The 19198-nt window shown below is 39.0% G+C and overlaps 1 protein-coding gene across 4 annotated transcripts; it reads left to right on the forward strand.

Moving 5' to 3' along the window:
- Window positions 1-15197: 15197 nt before the first annotated feature.
- LOC110816058 (Exostosin family protein) lies at window positions 15198-18367 on the forward strand. Of its 4 annotated transcripts, none has more exons than XM_022044081.2 (5): window positions 15198-15818; window positions 16568-16864; window positions 16975-17070; window positions 17512-17549; window positions 17632-17802. In XM_022044081.2, the coding sequence occupies exons 1-5, from the start codon at window positions 15342-15344 to the stop codon at window positions 17663-17665; spliced, it is 942 nt and encodes a 313-aa protein (XP_021899773.1). In that variant the 5' UTR covers window positions 15198-15341; the 3' UTR covers window positions 17666-17802. The 4 variants fall into 4 exon arrangements, with proteins under 4 accessions (XP_021899773.1, XP_021899772.1, XP_021899770.1 ...); XM_022044080.2 differs by having other exon boundaries at window positions 17466-17549; window positions 17632-17788; XM_022044078.2 differs by having other exon boundaries at window positions 15199-15818; window positions 16568-16678; window positions 17466-18367.
- The last annotated feature ends 831 nt before the right edge of the window (window positions 18368-19198 follow it).

The following is a 19198-nucleotide window of genomic DNA, read 5'->3' on the forward strand; positions in this document are numbered from 1 at the left end:
CTAGCCGCCAGAGCCCCTCGCTGGAGAAGACAGCCCAGCCGCTGGGGAGCCGATCGCCGTTATTCGCCGCCGCACTGGAGCAATTTTTGACCGCCAAAAGAGGTAAAAATTCTACCTTTTGCTCATAATTTGATTCCACCCACCCATGGCCAAATCGGAGTGAAAGCACTGGCCAATTTGCTGAAAAATGCCGTCGAAGCTCAATGGCGCCGCTGCGAGGTGTTTCGATTTTTGCCTCCGATGAGGCCATTCTCGATTCTCGTTCGATGTGATTTTTCCATCGTTGTGATCATCGTTTCCTCCTCTATAGGTTGACTAGAGCAAAACACCCAACCGCAACGTGAGCCGGAGGAGCCGCCGCACCGGAGAGCCCCATCGCCGGTGAGTTTCAGTTTTCTACGTTTTTTCGACCCATCGAGGGCTCTAAGTGTGTTTTCTCACAGGAACTGATGCAAGTTTGGCTGAATTCGACTGAAAACAACCAACCCGAGGCCGATAGCCACCGCCGGAGCATGGTGTCGTCGTTGCCGGAGCCGTCGTGCCTGAATTTTGAAATTGGTAGGTCCTTGGTATGATTATTGGGTTATTTAGGATATGTGTAGGTACCGTAAGCGCATTTCAGTTCCTGAAAAAAATTTCAAGGAATCTAGGGACCGCTCGTAGGCGCAGTAACAATCTAGTTTTTGGCGTTGAACCAAGTAAGGACCTCTCATCCTATTTTCTATCATGTAATTGAAGTTTGAATAAATGATAATACTGTATTTTGTACAAATTAAATAGATATGCATAATTAATTAAGGTTGCTAATGGAGCCCGAACCGGACATTATTCTCTGTCGATTCTTACCTGATTTAGTTTACAATTTAAATGCATTATGGTATCTGATCTATCTATTATATGGTTTTAAATGCATGTATTACTATCTTACTTGACCAATGTGTGATTTTGGAATTTAAGATATGATTGTATTACCGGGTACATGTTTATTGTTTATGTGATTATGTTCAACTTGGTAACAGAGACTAAGGGAAAACAGATAAGGTGACAGCCTCACTAGATATCTTGGGAGATGGTGGACGGACCAGGTTCATAGGGAACCCTACCGTGAACGTTGTCTTATATCGGACGGGGTATGGAGACTTGGTCATTTGGCGCTCATATCGGACGGCGTATTGGGACGGCCTGCTTCACCCTCATATCGGACGGGGTATTGAGGTTTAATGTCTTGGCGCTCATATCGGACGGTGTATGGGGATGACCCTGAAATTAAGATTGTTAAGAAGAATGGTTCACATATAGCAGAGACACCCCTATGGATCTCCATGGATATTAGTAGGCTGGTGAAAACGAGAAACGATGATAATCAGTTATTGTTAATGAATACGAATTTATGATATGTTTTATGTTATTGATTATACATGAAATTATGATCTGTATGATGTTATTGTCTTTGTAGGTTGTTTTCACAGGTTCTCCAATAGTAAGAAAAATTGTAGCACCCGGAAAGGAGGAAAAAAAAAAAAAAAAAAAAAAAAAGGGGGCCACGTCAGCAGCCACGTCAGCAGGCCCGGTCAGTAGTCCCGGCCAACCGGGGCCTGCCACGTGGCAAGACCGCGTCACTCCGAAAGGAGCCACGTTGGCGATCCGCGTGGGTGCGATCCGACGGCCCAGATCAATCGCGCGATCGGACGGCCCAGATTCAATCGCACGGACGGCCCAGATTACAACGAAATGAACGGCTGTGATCAAAAGGCAAGGGGTTATAAATAGAACCCCCACACCAGACCACAAACCCTAGCCGCCCGCCGCTCGCCGGAGAAGACGAACCAGAGGCCGACCGCCGCCACCCGCCGCCGCACCGGGGAAATTTCCGACCGCCGATCGAGGTAAATTTCATACCCCCGACTCGTTTTTCTCCGCTGATTCCTCCTATGGCCAAATTGAGGCCGAAATCCCGGCCAAACGGCCGGAATACGCGGCCGAAACCCAGCGGCGCCGCCGCGCCCCTCTCGGTTTTTGCCTCCGACGAGGTCCTTCCCGGCCTCCGTTCGATGCAATTTTTATATCACTGTGATCACCATTCTTTTCTCTACAGGTTGACCGAAGCCGAATCACCAAAACACGAACCTCGCCGGAGAGCCGCCGTACCCGAGAGCGCCGCCGCCGGTAAGCTCCGCTTTTCCGTAATTTTTGGCCCCCCGGGGGCCCTAGGGTTGTTTTCTGACAAGGACCAATGCGAGTGTGGCCGGAGCACGGCGGAGCCGCCGTGCCGGAGTTGCGATTTGGTCCGAAAGGGGCCCTGGGCCTAATTTGGATTTTTTTGGAACACGTGCAGGTACTGTTAGTGTGTTTCAGTTCCCCGGGAAAAAATTCAGGGAAAATTAGGGACGGCCTGCAGGCGCACTGTGAATCGTATTCGGATCCCGAAAATAAGTAAGGACCCCTCACCCTATTTCCTATCACGGTATTAAAGTTCAAAATGATAAAACGGTATTTCTTGAATTAACGCATGTGTGAAATTGCTTAAGGTTGCTAATGGAGCCCGAGTCTAGTGTGATTGATGATTTACTGTTATTTGGCCTGTTTTACAGCTTTAAATGCATTATGGGGTTTGATGTGTTCATTTTATAGTTTCGAGTGCATATATTACTGTTTTATTAATTATGGGTTGAATGACTGAAGAACTGATACTGTATGTTGTCTGTTTGGCATGAGTTACGATTTGCTTTCTTAAATGTGAATTGATGATGCTTATTGAGGAAAAGGAAAATGAAAGATTGTGTAGACTGATAATTGTATGATGGGGTTAGCCTGACTAGATATCCTGGGAGATGGTGGACGGACCGGGTCCGTAGGGAACCCTACCGGGATTGTGGTCTCACATGCCGGACGGGGTATGGAGATCTTATGGTTTTGGCGCCCATACCGGACGGGGTATGGGGACGGCCCGTTTCACCCTCATACCGGACGGGGTATTGAGGTTTATGGTTTTGGCGCCCATACCGGACGGGGTATGGGGACGGCCCGTTTCACCCTCATACCGGACGGGGTATTGAGGTTTATGGTTTTGGCGCCCATACCGGACGGGGTATGGGGACGGCCCTGGAAACTGATTATGAATGTTAAAGGTTAACGGGTAGCGGGACTCCTATGGACCCCCATGGATACTAGTAGACTGGTAAATGAGAAAAGGATATGTTGTATAATGATTGAATTACAAAAGGCGTGATAAGTGCTATGTTTTACAGCTTATATTATTCCATGTTTGTGATAATGTTATTGTGTTCTTATATTGCTTCATGAATTCCATCGAGGTAAGTGGATGGTAAAGGTTTTATCATAAATAAAAAGGATTTGTTGTAAATCATGCTCCATTGGTCTTTTGTGTTTTTCTACCCACCTTTACCTCCGTGACGGTGAGATATCGTGATGTTCTTACTGGGCTAGTGTAGCTCACTCCTTATTTAACCATTTCAGATCAGGAAGACATAGTTCCCGAGCCCGTTCCGCAGGAGGACGACGAAGGGGATGCCTAGAGACTCTGTAGTCATACTCATAGTTTTATTTTCGAGTTTCTCTCTTAGTTAGTTTAATCTTTTATATTTTAAGTACGTTTCTGATTTTTCGTGTAAGGGATGTTAACTGAAATTTTGATCTCGCTTCCGCATTTGATATATTTAAATACTCATACCATTTTAATGTTTCCGGGGCCGTTACAAAAATGGTAAATAATTTTATTTTTAAATAAATGTATTAGTTTAAAATTTGTGCTCCATTGGTTATTTTTTATTTTCTACGAACCTTTACTTCTGTGACGGTGATATAGTGTGATGTCCTTACTGGGCTAGTGTAACTCATTCATTATTTAACCATTTCAGATCAGGAGGACCTAGTTCCCGAACCCGATCTATAAGAAGACGGCGAGTAGATGCTAGATGCTTATTAGTTTCCTTTATTTTTCTCATTTCTCGTATTTCTTTCAGAGAACTTATTCCGTGATGTTGTTTAGTACTTTTAAGTTATTGTATAAGGGATGCTAACCTTAATCTTTTATTTCGCTTCCGCACTCAGATTATTATATGTATTTCCTTTGAATTTCCAGGGTCGTTACATAGAAAGTTATGAACTCAATTGATATCTCACTTTGAGTTCATATACATCATAGACGACTGACGATCATTGCTAAAGTAATTGCTGAATGTGGACGTTACATGAGTTATGAGAAATTGTAACTAGGTAGCACACGAATTTGTTTGTGTTGCTTGTTTATATTCTAGTTTTCATATTTGAGAGGTGTTTTATCTATGTATTGATGTATTTATTTTTTAAGTTAATGATATTTAGATATATATATATATATTTTTTTAAAAACTAAACTATGTTTTTTTAATATATTATAAAGTTCTAATTATATTTTTTATAAATGAAAAATCTTGATTCAAAATTATAAAATTGCTTCAAAATATATTTCTAAATATGGTAGGGTTATGAATTTTATAAATATAATATATTGGTATTGTAACGACCCATAACTTGAAATAAAATAAACGATAAATTGAATGCGGAAGCGGAATAATATAATTAGGGTTTACATTTCTTACACAATAATTTAGAATACTTAATAGGGCTACTAGAATGACTCTTCTAAAAGAACAAACAAAAAATCAAGAAATAAATGAAAAGTAAACAATTAGGTATCTTATGACGACCTTCACTAGCCTTTAAAGAGAGTCCGAGTGGTGAACTATTCACAACCTCCTTGTTGATCGGGATTTGGATCTTGATCATCTTGATATGAAATTGTTAATGAAAGGGTGAGCTACACTAGCCTAGTAAGAAGAATATCACACTACTCACCGATATAAAAATAAAGGTTGGTAAAAATCATAAAAATAACTAATTGAGCTCTTAAATTAAGTAAATTCATTTATCATAAATAAAATCATTTATTGCATACTTACCGTAGTGAGATTTCTAAAACTGACCTATAAAGGCAATAACACAAATAATATCATAATCTATAATAACTGAGAAAGTGAGAGATATATTTATATATATATATAAAGAAACAAATAAATGAATAAAATAAAAGAGAGAATGAATAATGAAAAGGAGAGTGTAGATTAGATTAGTGGAAAGAAAATGGACAGGTAGGATCCGTGCAGATGGGGAGAGGGGATAGACGGCCAGGATGTGTGGTAGGTGGAGTATAAAAAGGGAAAAGGAAAAAAAATAAGAAAAAGAAAGAAAAACAGAGGAAAGAAAAAGGGAGAACGGGAAAGGGAAGAAGGAAGTTAGTGATGGAAGATTCGAGAGAGAAGGAAGCTGGAGAGGGAAGGAACGAGAAAAGCGAGCGGGAGAAGGAGGAAAACGCCGGTGCAAGCTACGAAAGTGCAGAAAAATGGAGACCGCAGGTATGGTGAATTAAATATTGAATATAGGATGATGAAATATGAATTTGTTTTTGTAAATACTGAAGGAAGATATAAACAGTAAAAGAAATGAAAACTTGGAAATAGTGATATGATGAAATTAGAAAGCGGAGGGAGATCGCGGGTGATGGAACAGTCGGTTGATGTTGTGAGTGAAGGGAGATGAAGGAAGCCGCGGTGGAAAAGACTGATAGGTACGGAAAGGTGTTGTCGAGAAAGAGTGATGAACTAGAACAGGAAGTAGAAGAAATGAGAAATGGGGGAGTGAAGACAAGATTTTAGTTACAGTGAGAGGAAGGAGAGAAAAGGAAGCAGAGGAAGTGAGAAATAAGAGACAAAAGATAAGGTGTCGGTTACAGTTAGAGGATTGGGGATGGTGGGTGAATAGGTGTAAGAGAATCCGTGGGAGGAGAGGCGGTGTGCTGTGAGAGGTTGATGATGATAAAGAGAAGGGTGCAGGGAGCCGAGGGACACAAAGAGAAAAGCTGAGAGGGACAGAGAGTGGAATGGTTGGAAGGAGTGACGGTGATAGGTGAAATGCAGAATGAGGTGAGTGGAAGGAAAAAAAAGGGATTGGGATGAAAGTTAAGGGGCAGTGAACATGTGCATGTAGGGGTTGCATGTGTGAGTATTTGGTGTGGATATGTGTTTGTGTGGGTGCGTTTGGTGTGTATGTGTGTTTGTGTAGGTGTGTTGTGTGTGTATGTGTGTTTGTGGGTGTGTATTGGGGTCTATTATTTAAATATGCTTATAGATTAGAGAACTGCATTGTAAGAATGATTGGTTGGTAATAACTGAAGTTGGAATGATAGGCGTGTGGGTTAAGTATGCGTGTATGTGGGGCATATGGATTATGGACAGGGTGTAGTGACAATAGTGTTGGTTGGGGGGGGGGGGGGAAGGGGGAGGGGACTCCGATACTGGTTGTCGTCACTTAGAAATGGTAAGTCGATCGCCGATAGTGGTGATAACTGCAAGTTGTCAGATTGGTGTCTAGTGGAGTCGCCGATGTTGGTGACGAAAGAAAACAGTAATGTTATGTGTGTGGGTGGATAATTAGGGGTAGAGCGGTGGAAAAGTAAAGAGTGGTCACCGATACTGGTGACGGATGGGGGTTACAGTGTGAGTGAGTAATTAGGGTAGGGTTGAGGGGAGGGTATCAGGGGGTGACCACACCTAAACATGGTAGTACAATAGAGGTAGATGAGTAGTATTGAGGTTGGGGGTAGGAAGGAAGCATGACCAAGGTAACGAGAAAGGAAATATAGAAGAATAGGTTTGTGATTAGGTTTCCATACTACATTTGAAATTTAAATTCACTATACTGAGTTAGATATATTCATTCTCTATTACTTGCAGATGAAATAGGACTGGAGACTGGATCGAAGTTGCAGGTTTCCGAACTTAGCATTTAGAGGAGATGGAGCAAGGTTTACTACTGGTAGGACATAATAGTTATGTGTTTGGTAGGGGTGTAAACCATATGTAAAAATAAGGGCTTATGTAATTCGTAAGCTACTATGTTGATGTGTTTGCTGTTGAGAGTTTCTATAAGAACTGAGTAATTAGTTGCAATACTTTCTTTTAGGTGTGTAATTGATTTAAAATGAGATACGAGTGTTCTGTATACTAATCTATTTGAGACAATAAAAAAAATGGAGCGTTACATAATCTTATATTCAATTAGGCAGAAAAATAACTTTCTCTTTTTATTTGCTTACTATTATTCCAGAGGGTTTATAGGGATGTCCCACTATGCGTGAACCCATAACAAAATTTGTCAACTAACTAGTTGTCTCCATACCCCGTCCGGTATGAGCGCCAAGAATACCATCCCTTAATATCTCGTCCGGTATGAGGCGACGTTTACGGTAGAGTTGCCTATGTACCTGGTCTGTCCATCATCTCTTAGGATGTCAAGTAAGACAACCATTTTATTCATTCATTTAACCAAGCAATTTTTCGTTTACATTTAATTTTTAGTTTTATAATTTAACTGTAAATCACGCAAGACAAGCAATATATGTATCAAGAAAATAAAACTGAATCATCTTACCAATTCCAATATATTATCATGCATTTAAAATTGTAAAATCAAATAATCATTAAAAAAGGACAAACAGAAATAAATAATCGGTTCTGACTCCATTAGTAACTTGTAATTAATTATCAAAATTTTTTAAATTACGCAAAATACCGTATTATTTATAATTAGACTCCAAATCTATAATAGGGAATAATATGATGGATTCTTGCCTGAATTTGTGTTCAAAATACTGAACTTTCTACTGCACCTATTGACGATCCCTGAATTTCCTAAATTTTTTTACGGAGATTAAAACATACTTCACGTACCTAGAAATATCCCATAAAATTAAAAACTAGTGTTAAAAACCTTTTCTGACCAATTTTGAAATTCTGGCATGGTGCACCGCCGTGCTCCGGTGACGGCACCGCCGCTCGCGATGGCAATTTGCCTCGCACTGGCCGTTTTCGGCTAGTTTTGACAGGTTTTGATCAGTTTTATACTCATCCTTACGAAAAAACACGTTAAGAGGACTCGATTGGCCGAAAAAATTTTAAAAAATAAAAACTTACTGGCGACAATTTTTCGGTGCAACGGCTCCTCCGGCTCATCTTCACTGCTGTGCGTTTTTCTTAAGTCAACCTGTAAAAAATAGAATGGTAAACACAATGGTGGAAAAATTACATGAAATAAAAAATGAAAAGGGGTTCATCGGAGGTGATTTTTTATTTTTTTGTGGCGGTGCCACCGGACTTTATCGCTGTTTTTGGCTCATTGTCGTTCCTTTTGCTCCGATTTGGCCATGAAAGTGTTCAAAATCAGATTCTGAATGAATAAGAGAATTGTTACTTTCTTTGATAGTCGAAGGTGGCTCCGGCGTGGCGAGGGGCAGTGGTCAGCTCCTTTCTCCGGTGACTGGTTCTTTTTCTACGACAGGAGTTGGCGGCTAGGGTTTGGGTTCAATGTGAAGTGAGATATTTATATCCATCTATCTTAAATCTGGGTCATTTATCACGTTTGATCTCCATTGTCCGATCACATTTAAAAAGAAAATGAATCTGGATCGTTAATCGCAATTTGATCTGGATCGTACGATCGCCTTTAAAAAGACAACGGATCTACACCGTTAATCGCGTTTAATAGCGACTCTCCGAGCGCGCTTGAGGACGGAATGGATTTGAGCCGCTCATTACGTTTAATTGCGACCGTCTGATCACGTCTAAGGAGGGAACGGATCGGGACCGTCCACGCGAGCGGGAACGCATCCGAGCCGTCCGATCGCGGGCAAGTGGATTGCCAGCATGGCCTCCCACGTGGCACTGAGTCAGCGTGCCTTACCACGCGTCATGCTCCGGTTCGTCGGGGTTGCTAACTGGGCAGTCCTACGTGGCACATTTTTTAATTACATTTTGACCCCTAGTTTTTTATTTTTTTTTTCAAAAATACTATCCGAACCTAAATTTTCACCTATTTTTTTCAAAATTATTTTCAATTTCATATCCACCTATTTTTTTCCTAATTTTACACTAAATAAAAATTTTTAATTTAAAAATTATATTTATATATATATTTTTAATTTTAAAATTAATTTCATGCCAAATTTTAGACCCGACTATTACAACTATTCCCACCTTAAAAGAAATTTGATTCCTCAAAATTTTTCCTCTATCACTTAACCAAACAGTTGGAAATACTAAGTTCTGAAGTCTAATTCTAGCTCCCACGTAGCATCTCTCTGTGTGTGATTCTGCCATAAGACTTCAACAAAGAATTTTTCGTTTGCGAAGTACTCTATTCTTTCGGTCCACAATACCAACCGGTACCTATTGATAGGACGGATCCTCCTGAAGTGAAAGGGGTTCGTGGGTCAAGACGTGAGAGGGGTGCAGGTTGTACTTGCGTAGTATGGACACATAAAACATATTATGAACCCTGTATAGTTTTGGAGGTAGTGCCAATTTGTAGGCGGCAGTGCCAATTATGTTTAATATTTCAAATGGCTCAATAAACCAGGGATTTAGTTTTTTCCTCTTACTAAACCTATTGATTCCCTTAAAATGAGTGACCTTAAGGAACACCCGATCACTTTTCTCAAATTTTAAATCCCTCATTTGGGTATCTGCATAACTCTTTTGTCTGCTTTGAGCTGTCTGAATGTTTTTCATGATCTCAACTATTTTGGCTGTAGTCTCATTCACAAGATCTGGACCGAACAATTTTCTATCACCCACCTCTTCCCAACAGATCGGCGATCTGCATGGGCGGTCATATAATGCCTCGTATGGAACCATGTCAATACTTGTTTAGTAACTGTTATTGTAAGCGAACTCTATTATGGGTAAATGACATCCCAATAGCCCCTGAAGTCAAGAACACAAGCTCGAAGCATATCCTCCAGTGTGCGGATCGTCCTTTATAATTGTCCATTAGTCTGAGGGTAGAATGTAGTACTAAGGGATAGTTTTATTCTCATGGCTTGTTGAAAACTAGACTATAACCGAGAAGTGAACTTGGAGTCTATGTCGATACTACTGTCACTGACACTCCATATAACCTGACTATCTCCCGGATATACATTCTTACTACCTTATCTAAGGGGTCGGTTATCTTGATGGTTAAGAAGTGGGAAGACTTAGTGAACCGATCAACAGTTATCCAAATGACATTATGTCCTGAGCGTGCCCTAGGCAATCATGTCATGAAATCCATTGTAATGTGTTCTCACTTCCACTTCGGAATTGGTAATGGCTGAAATAGCCTGTCTGGGCGTTAATGCTCTGTCTTGACTTGCTGACATACCAAACACTTGAAAATAAAGTTGGCCACCTCTCTTTTTATCTCGTTCCACCAAAATCGGGGTTGCATACTTTAATACATCTTAGTACTTCTGGGATGCATGACAAACTTTAAGGTATGAGCCTCTGTCATGATGTCTCTTTTAAGCTCACTCATGAAACACATACCCTGTCCTGAAATCTAAGTAACCCATCGGCAGAGACTCGAAATTTTGGATTTACTCCCTATTCTGCATCTTTCTTGAGGGCTGTTAGGGTGGAATCGGTAGATTAGACTTCCTTTATTCTCTATATCAACTCAGGTTGAACAGTTAGGTAGGTCAAACATGTAACTCTCTTTAGGTCCTGAAGTCATGCCTGTTGTGTGACCCATATTATCCTACGTTCTGAAACCATTAGGTGAGTTAATATACATGTACTTTTTCTGCTGAGTGCGTCAGCTACCATGTTGCTTTTGCCCGTGTGATACAAGATGTTGCAATCGTAGTCCTTGAGGAGTTCTATCTATTTTTTCTGATGCATATTGAGATCCTTTAGGGTGAATATGTGTTTCAAGCTCTTATAGTTGGTATAGATTTGAAAAATCTCATCATACAAGTAATAGCGTCAAGTTTTTAAGGCACGGATAATCGCGGCAAGTTTTAAGTCATGAGTGGGATAGTTTTTCTCATGACTCTTCAATTGCCTGAACCCATACACTATGACCTTCCCATGCTGCATTAAAATACAACCCAACCCCAGGTAGGAGGCATCACTGTAAACTGTATATCCACTTGTCCCACTCGGCAAGACCAACACAGATGTAGTAGTCAACCGCTTCTTTAGGTCTGGAAAACTCATTTTACAGTTCTCGTTCCACTAAAACTTGATGTTCTTCTTTGTGAGCCGAGTCAAATTAGCAGTTAGGCTATAAAATCTTTTGACAAACCTACGGTAATAACCTATCATCCCCAGAAAGCTACGAACCTCTTTGACTGAAGTTAATTTTTTCTAGCCGAGCACTGCCTCAACTTTTTCGGTGTTCACTAACATTTCATCCCTTGATATGATGTATCCTAGGAAGGTAGTTTGTTCGAGATAAAACTCATACTTACTCAACTTTGCATACAACTTATTTTCTCTAAGAACCTACAAAACTTGAGTCAGATGGTGAGTGTGTTCCTCTCTACTTTTTTAATAGACCAGAATATCATCGATAAATACAATGACGAACTGATCCAGGAATTATTTGAAAACCTTGTTCATCAAATCCATAAAGATGGTTGGTACGTTGGTTAGTTCAAATGGCATGACTACAAACTCATAATGTCCGTACTTGGGTCAAAAAACTATTTTGGAAATGTCTTCTGTCTTGATCTTTACCTGATGGTAGTAACCTGAACACAGGTCTATTTTGGAGAAGACCTTGGTACCCTACAACTGATCAAAAAAGTCATCGATCCTTGGGAGAGTGTACTTGTTCTTGATCGTGACCTCGTTCAGTCCTCTGTAGTCAATACATAACCTTAACGTCTCATCCCCATTCCTTACAAATGTAACTCTAGCACCTCAAGGAGCCACACTATATCGGATGAATCCACTATTCTGCAATTCATTAATCTGGTTCCTCAGCTCCTCCATCTCCACACGACTCATACAGTAAGGAGTAACCGAAATAGGCTGGGTGTATGGCTGAAGATCTATGGTGAATTCAACTTCTCTGTCCACTAACAATCTGGGTAGTTCATCCAAGAATACATTCGGGAAGTCTCAGACTCCCAGAATCTCTCGAGTACAAATTTTTTCTTAGGTTGCCTAGTTAGAGAAAATAGCTGAGTTAAAGCACTTAATAATATGAAAAATTGCCATGAGCGAATAATGTTTAAAGAATTTTATTAATTTATAACTGACTCTTCATTAGAAGGGTTGAATACAAGTTTCTTATGAAAATAAGATACGGTGGCGTGATACGCCGCTAGCTAGTTCATTCATACGATTACATCAAAGTCCTTCGTGCCAATCTTTATTAGGTCCACACTTAATTTTTTATCTGCAATATCTATGATATAGGCTCTATATATAACCTCGCCCAATAGTGTCCTACTCCCAAGAGTAGACACGAACAATACAGAATCAAGTCTTTTAGGTAATACATTTAAGTTTGGTATAAAAGCATGTGAAACAAGTGAATGTGAGGCACCAATATCAATCAAAACACGTGCAAGATGATTACAGATAGTGTACGTACTATATATCACGCCTGGGTTAGTTTCTGCATCTTACTGAGAGAGATTATAAGCCCTGCCCTAGATAGGAGGTCTGGCTTGGTTCTAATTTCTTGAGCACTCTCTCGCGTAATGTTGGGTACTCCCACATATACGGTAAGTATTGTTGAGGCGATAACAGGGCCGGTCTCCATGATCTTTACTGCAGTGCTGGCAAGTCCTACTGTGTCCTATTGTTAGAATCTGAGGAGGAGCTTGAGCCACTGGCTTAAGTCTCTTGTTCTGCTGAACAGGTGCAGTGGGTGCTGGTCTGCGGTATGAAACTAAGGGCCTGAGATTCCCTATTACTAGAGAAAAAATATGAAGGTTCCTCTCTACTAGCTGTGTCTTGGCCAGAACGGCCAAGTAAGTACTGAGCTCGAACATATACAGCTTATGTCTAATCTCAGGATGGAGGCCCCACTCGAACTTTCTTGCCTTTTTGTCTTCATCCATCATGCTCTCAGGGAAATACCGACCCAACTCTAGAAACTTTCAGGTATATTCTAATACAGTCATATCACCCTGGTCTAGGTGTGCAAACTCTATTTCCTTCAGATATCGAAAATGCTATGGGAGGTACTCCTTATTAAAGGTCATCTAGAACTGTTCCCAAGTGAATGGAACGGGTAGGATGGCTTGCTTGAGTTGCCAATAGCAGCCTGTCTCTCCCACCAGCATGTAGGTGGCAAACATGACTCTCTGTTCGAGAATACCCCAAAAGTCGTAAAGGCCTTCTTTGTCTCAACTAACCAGTACTCGACCTCTTCAAAGGAGGATACCCCTGTAAAGGTAGATGAGTTTAATCTTTTATACCTCTCAATGTAGACTGAGTCCATCATATGAGGAACTGGGTCTCGTAGAAGAGGGACTAGATTGTGCTGGGGATGGACTGGATGGCCCTGAGGTGGTACTAGATGATAGGTAGGGGCACTAGATTATACTGTGGTGGTGTTGGGTGATGTTGTTGGAGCACCGGACTATACTGTGGTGGTGTCGGGTGATATGGTTGGGGCACCGGACTATATTGTGATGGTGCCGGATGGTATTGTGGATGAGCATGGTCGTACTGGGGTGGCTCAAGATTCTCTCGGTGCAAGGGTGACTTAACCTGAGACGGTCCCTAGGTTTCCTGAATTTTTATGTGGAGATTAAAACACACTTCACGTACATAGAAATACCCCAAAAAATCCAAAATCAGTGTTAAATACTTTTCCAGCCAATTTTGAAATTCCAGCATGGTGGTACCGTCGTGCTCTAGTGACGGCACTGCTGCCCGCGATGGTGGTTTGCCTTGGACTAATCGTTTTCGGCCAATTTTGGCCGATTTCGGCCTTTTTTATGCTCATCCTGCGAGAAAACACATAAGGGGTCTTGGTTGGCTGAAAAAAGTCGAAAAACAGAAACTTACCGGCGGCAGAATTTTTTGGTGCAACAGCTCCACTAGCTCACTTCGCGGTTGGGTGTTTTTGTTCGGTCAACTTGTAGAAAACAGAATGGTGAACACAATGGTGAAAAAATCGCACCAAACGAAAAATGAGAAGGGACTTATCAGAGGTGATTTTTGAATTTTTTCGCGGCGGCGGCGGCGCCAGACTTTACTGCAGTTTCTGGATTATCCGTTGTTTTTTTACTTCGATTTGACCATGGGGGTGTCCAAAATCAAATTTCGGGAAAATATGAGAATTTTTAACTTCTTTGGCGGTGGGAGATGGCTCCATCGCGGTGACAAGTGGCGACTCCCTTCTCCGGCGACTGGTTCTTTTTCTCCGACGGGGGGCTGGCGACTAGGGTTTGGGTTTGGTGTGAAGTGAGATATTTATACTCGTCTTCCTTAAATCTAGACCGTTCATCGCGTTTGATATTGATCGTCCGATTACATTTAAATAAAAAATGAATTTGGATCGTTTATCACGATTTGATATGGACCGTACGATCGTATTTAAAAAGGGAATAAATCTAGATCGTTCATTGTGTTTAATCACGACCGTCCGATCGCGCCTGATGAGGAAACGGATCCGGACAGTCTACGCGCCCAGGAACACATCCGGGTCGTCCGATTGCGGGCACGCAGATTGCCAGCGTGGCCTCCCGTGTGGCATCGAGTCAGCGTGCCTTGCCACACGGCAGACTCCGGTTCGTCGGGGTTGTTGATTGGGCAGTTCTACGTGATACATTTTTCTTTAATTGTGTTTTGACTTCTAATTTTTTATTTTTTTTCAAAAATACATCTTGAACCCAAATTTTCAAATCTTTTTCTCAAAATTATTTTCAATTTCATCATTCACCTATTTTTTTCTAATTTTACATTAAATAAAATTTTAAAAATTTTAAGAATTATATTATATATATATATTTAATTTTAAAATTAATTACGGACCAAATTTTAGAGCCTGAGTATTATACGTAATATATTAAAAAATCCATTGTATTTTACCAAGTTTATGGAATTTGTTATTAATTTAATTGAATTAAACAATTACTTTTATTTTCAAATTCTACCAAGTTGTTTATTAAACAGAAGCTATTTTGATGTCTTCTAATTTAGAAATGTAAATTTTTTAAATAGTTTTTATTTGTTCTATTTCTCAAAAAAAAAATTGTATTTAATTTATAAATTTTAGTTTCTTCAGATTTTAATTAAAAAAAAATTATTTTTAAAGAACATACAAAAAGAAATCTCGTGAAACCATTCTTTGGCATCTTCGTATTTCAATATATATTTATTTTTTAAAATTTTCAGTTTTGAATGGAAGTTGAAATGGAGAGCGTAAAAGCCAGGAAAGAATAGACTGTGGATAGTAGCAGTTCTATCAAGATCCAACACATCTTCTTCCCCGAAAAAATGTATGGAAAGGCCACTTGTACTATCGTCATCGTTCTCTTCCTCATCGTCGCATACTCAATCTACATCGGCACCGTTGATTTGAGACCCTACTTCTTCCCTTTACTGCAATCACCGCCCGGACCGTCCTCCTCCTGTTTGACAGACCATCCTCTACGGGTCTACATGTATGATCTCCCTCGGAAGTTCCATGTCGGCATGCTGGATTCCCGGAGCTCCGACGTTATGCCCTTGACCGCCGAGAATTTCCCTAGCTGGCCTTCCAACTCCGGGATAAAGAGGCAGCACAGCGTGGAGTATTGGCTAATGGCTTCTCTTTTTGGTGATAGTAGTGATGGTGAAGAAAGAGAGGCCGTTCGGGTTTTGGATCCAGACTTCGCAGATGCGTTCTTTGTGCCATTTTTCTCGTCTTTGAGTTTCAATACACACGGGAAGAATATGACGGATCCAGAGACGGAAGTTGATCGCCAATTACAGGTAGTTAGTTGATTGATTTGCTGTTTTTTTTTCCTTCGAGGTTATGTGTTGTTTCTTCGTTTCAATCCGTTGTGCAATTATTTCTATGTACACTTTCTTTGTTGATGATAACGAATTTAGAAAAAATAAAGGTTTCATTTTCCTCTTTAAGTTGTATAACAAAATAAATATTGCTAATTGAACTACAATTAAATAAAAATTGGAATTTGAAAAAGTTGTATCTTAGTTTTATCAATGAAATCAAGAGATGGGATCCATCGAGAGTCATTATCATTCAGTAGATGAGATTTGGAGGAGATGCTAGGATGTTCTGATGGTAGTTTAATCTCCTGTTGCTGTTGATGATTAAAAGATTGTTGATAGCTTTAGAAACTCGGTTCTGCAAAGACGTGCTTGAGAATTGGGAAATAATGGAGTCAGTTAAGTAAATGATTCCGAAAATCTTTCTGTTTATTTTGTGAATAGGTTTATTTCTTGAAGTGGAATGGTTATGTAGATTTCACTGTTCAGATCCTAGTATCACAATTGTTTCGCTCCTTAAAAGAACATAAATAGTGAGCATTCTTCCAACCGGCAAGAGGGCCAACATTGTTAACGGTTGTGCTTCCTTTGCTGTATGATTAGATGCTTCTCTCTATAACCTAGAAACTACTTCTTTTCCCTATTCCTGCTTTTTTTATTGGGTTCTTTATGGTATCTGCTTCCCTTGCCGCTGAGGTTGAATATGGATTCTTTCCAATTTTGTTTAGGTTGAATTAATGGAATTCTTGTGGAAATCCAAGTATTGGCAGAGGTCAGGAGGCAGAGACCATGTAATTCCTATGACTCATCCAAATGCTTTCAGATTTCTTCGGCAACAGGTGAATGCGTCTATTCTAGTTGTTGTGGATTTTGGCCGCTATCCTAGAAACATGTCATATCTGAGCAAAGATGTGGTATCTCCATATGTTCATGTAGTGGACTCCTTTCTAGATGATGATCTGCCAGATCCTTTTGAATCTCGCAAAACACTTCTTTTCTTCCGGGGAAATACAGTCAGGAAAGATGTAGGTTATTAAAGAAATAGACACACGTATAAATAAATAGAAATTTTTATCTATCATTTTCAGAAATCTCTGGCTTATTAAAACATTTCTGAGGGTTATTCTTATTGCAGGAAGGCATAATTCGTGTCAAATTGGAGAAGATGTTATCTGGATATGATGATGTTCACTTTGAACGGAGTGTAGCAACAACAAAGAACATTAAAGCGGTAGGTAATGTGTTTCTAAATTATCTGCTGGAAATGTGTATTCACATGCAAGTCCTAGAAAGTGGGTATATGTAGGTTGCTCATTTCATAGCCTGCATATTTCGAGATCACCGGATGTCTTTCATTTTCCAGTTTCGCTTTCCTGACAGGAAAGGATATTGTGGTTGCAGCATAATAAAAAATGAAAATGTCAACTGCTCTCTAAACAGGATCAACTTCACTTTATTTCTTGTGGATAACGTGGCAATATAAGAACATTTGCATCACAATCTGTCATTAAGTCTGAATAGCTTGTCTTCCCTGGAAGAATTAGAAATATCCCGATCGATTTGTTTTATAAACACTCTTTAGCATCATCTTCCTATTCCTCATTTCTTCTTCTGCTGTTATACCAGTCTACGCAAGGGATGCGTTCATCAAAGTTCTGTCTGCATCCTGCAGGAGATACTCCTTCATCTTGTCGACTATTTGATGCCATCGTGAGTCATTGTGTTCCGGTCATTGTGAGTGACAAGATTGAGCTTCCCTTTGAGGATGAAATTGACTACTCTGAATTTTCAGTATTCTTCTCTGTAAAAGAGGCATTGCAACCTGATTCCCTGGTCAATGAGCTTCGGAGATTTCCAAAGGAGAGATGGGTTGAAATGTGGGGGCGGCTTAAGAACATCTCTCATCACTATGAGTTTCAGCACCCCACAAGAAAGGATGATGCTGTCAATATGTTATGGAAACAAATAAAAAACAAGCTTCCACAGATCCGGCTTGCTGTACATAGAAATCGGAGGTTGAAAGTTCCAGACTGGTGGCAATGAGGATGGCAATTTCTGGAGCTTTTACTCCTGGAGCACTGTACATTCACAACTCGATATTGATAATCACAATCTTTCCAGAAATAGCTGCAAATATTGCTGGTGAACCTGGTAGAATCTGTTAGTTTTCTTTGGATCTATACACCTTTCTCCTGCAACAAGTCACTGATGAGGATATATTCAGTTCCCTGTTTGAGCGACTGCTGCTGACTTATTTTTCTTCAAACATTTACTTTAATTGGTGCAGAAAGTTATTTCTCAATTTTCTCAGTAACATAACAGCATAGGTATGTACCCTTCAGGAATTCAGTTAATGCCATCTGGTTGTAATCTTTCTTTTGTAATATGTTCTAAAGATTTATTTTTAGACACTTTTGATTTGTTCAATAGGACATATAGCTATAATTTAATAGCTATTAGTTAGGAGCAAATAATGTTGTAATAGAATTATAATTATATTATAATATTTGTGTTCATTAGTATTGAAAGTTGAGATAGAACTATAATAAGCTATAGATAACTATAGATTAATAAAATTTTATATAATTATTCTAATTGATAAAATTATAGATATTATGTTTAATTTTTATCGTATAAAATATAAATTTTATAAAATTATAAATTTTCATATAAATTATTCTAAAAATCTCTTAATTATTGAAATTATGTTATATTTTTTTTCTTTGTATTTAATTTTAAAAAATAATTTAATTAACTAAAAAATTATAACCATCAGATTCTATCAGAACCATAAAAATTTCAAATGGATTCAAGTTTAAAATAAGAACAAATTTAATTAATTAAAATTCACCTTTTTGAATAAGTTCAAATAATATTGAAAGTAAATTAGTGATTACAATTAATGCAAAAATCCTGTTTTGTGTTACCTCAACATTATATCAAGATCACAACTTATTCCCTAATTACTTACAATTACAAAATAATTTTAATTTAATCAACCAAACATCATAATAATTTTTTTTTTCTTCACATAATGTCTATTATATTTTTAACATATTATTGCCTTATATTATGAACAAAACATATCATTAATTGCATAGTCAACATAACATCAGTGCAACCTTTTCATAGTGATGCTTGGTTATTTATGGTTTTAGATAATTACTTAATCTTATGCTTATTAAGTAGTAAATAATTAAATTAAAGTTATTTTTTTAGTTGTAATAAAAAAATTAAGTAATTATCAAATCATATAGATGATTTTAGTTTTATATATTTTTAATATTAATAAAAATATGATAGATAATTTTTACTTTTGTTACGCAGCATTTTAAGTAGTAAATAGAATTAAGTGTCAA

Source organism: Carica papaya, chromosome 6 (genome assembly GCF_054855325.1).
Source record: "Carica papaya isolate Zhongbai chromosome 6, ASM5485532v1, whole genome shotgun sequence".
NCBI classification, from domain to species: domain Eukaryota; kingdom Viridiplantae; phylum Streptophyta; class Magnoliopsida; order Brassicales; family Caricaceae; genus Carica; species Carica papaya.

What these genes read in the sequence shown, in the direction of transcription:
- LOC110816058 (XM_022044077.2), top strand. Translation starts at nt 15,342, where the DNA reads ATGTATGGAAAGGCCACTTGTACTATCGTCATCGTTCTCTTCCTCATC. An exon ending in AAGTTGATCGCCAATTACAG is followed by an intron (nt 15,819 to 16,567) that starts GTAGTTAGTTGA and finishes AATTTTGTTTAG; the next exon opens with GTTGAATTAATGGAATTCTT. An exon ending in GAAATACAGTCAGGAAAGAT is followed by an intron (nt 16,865 to 16,974) that starts GTAGGTTATTAA and finishes TTCTTATTGCAG; the next exon opens with GAAGGCATAATTCGTGTCAA.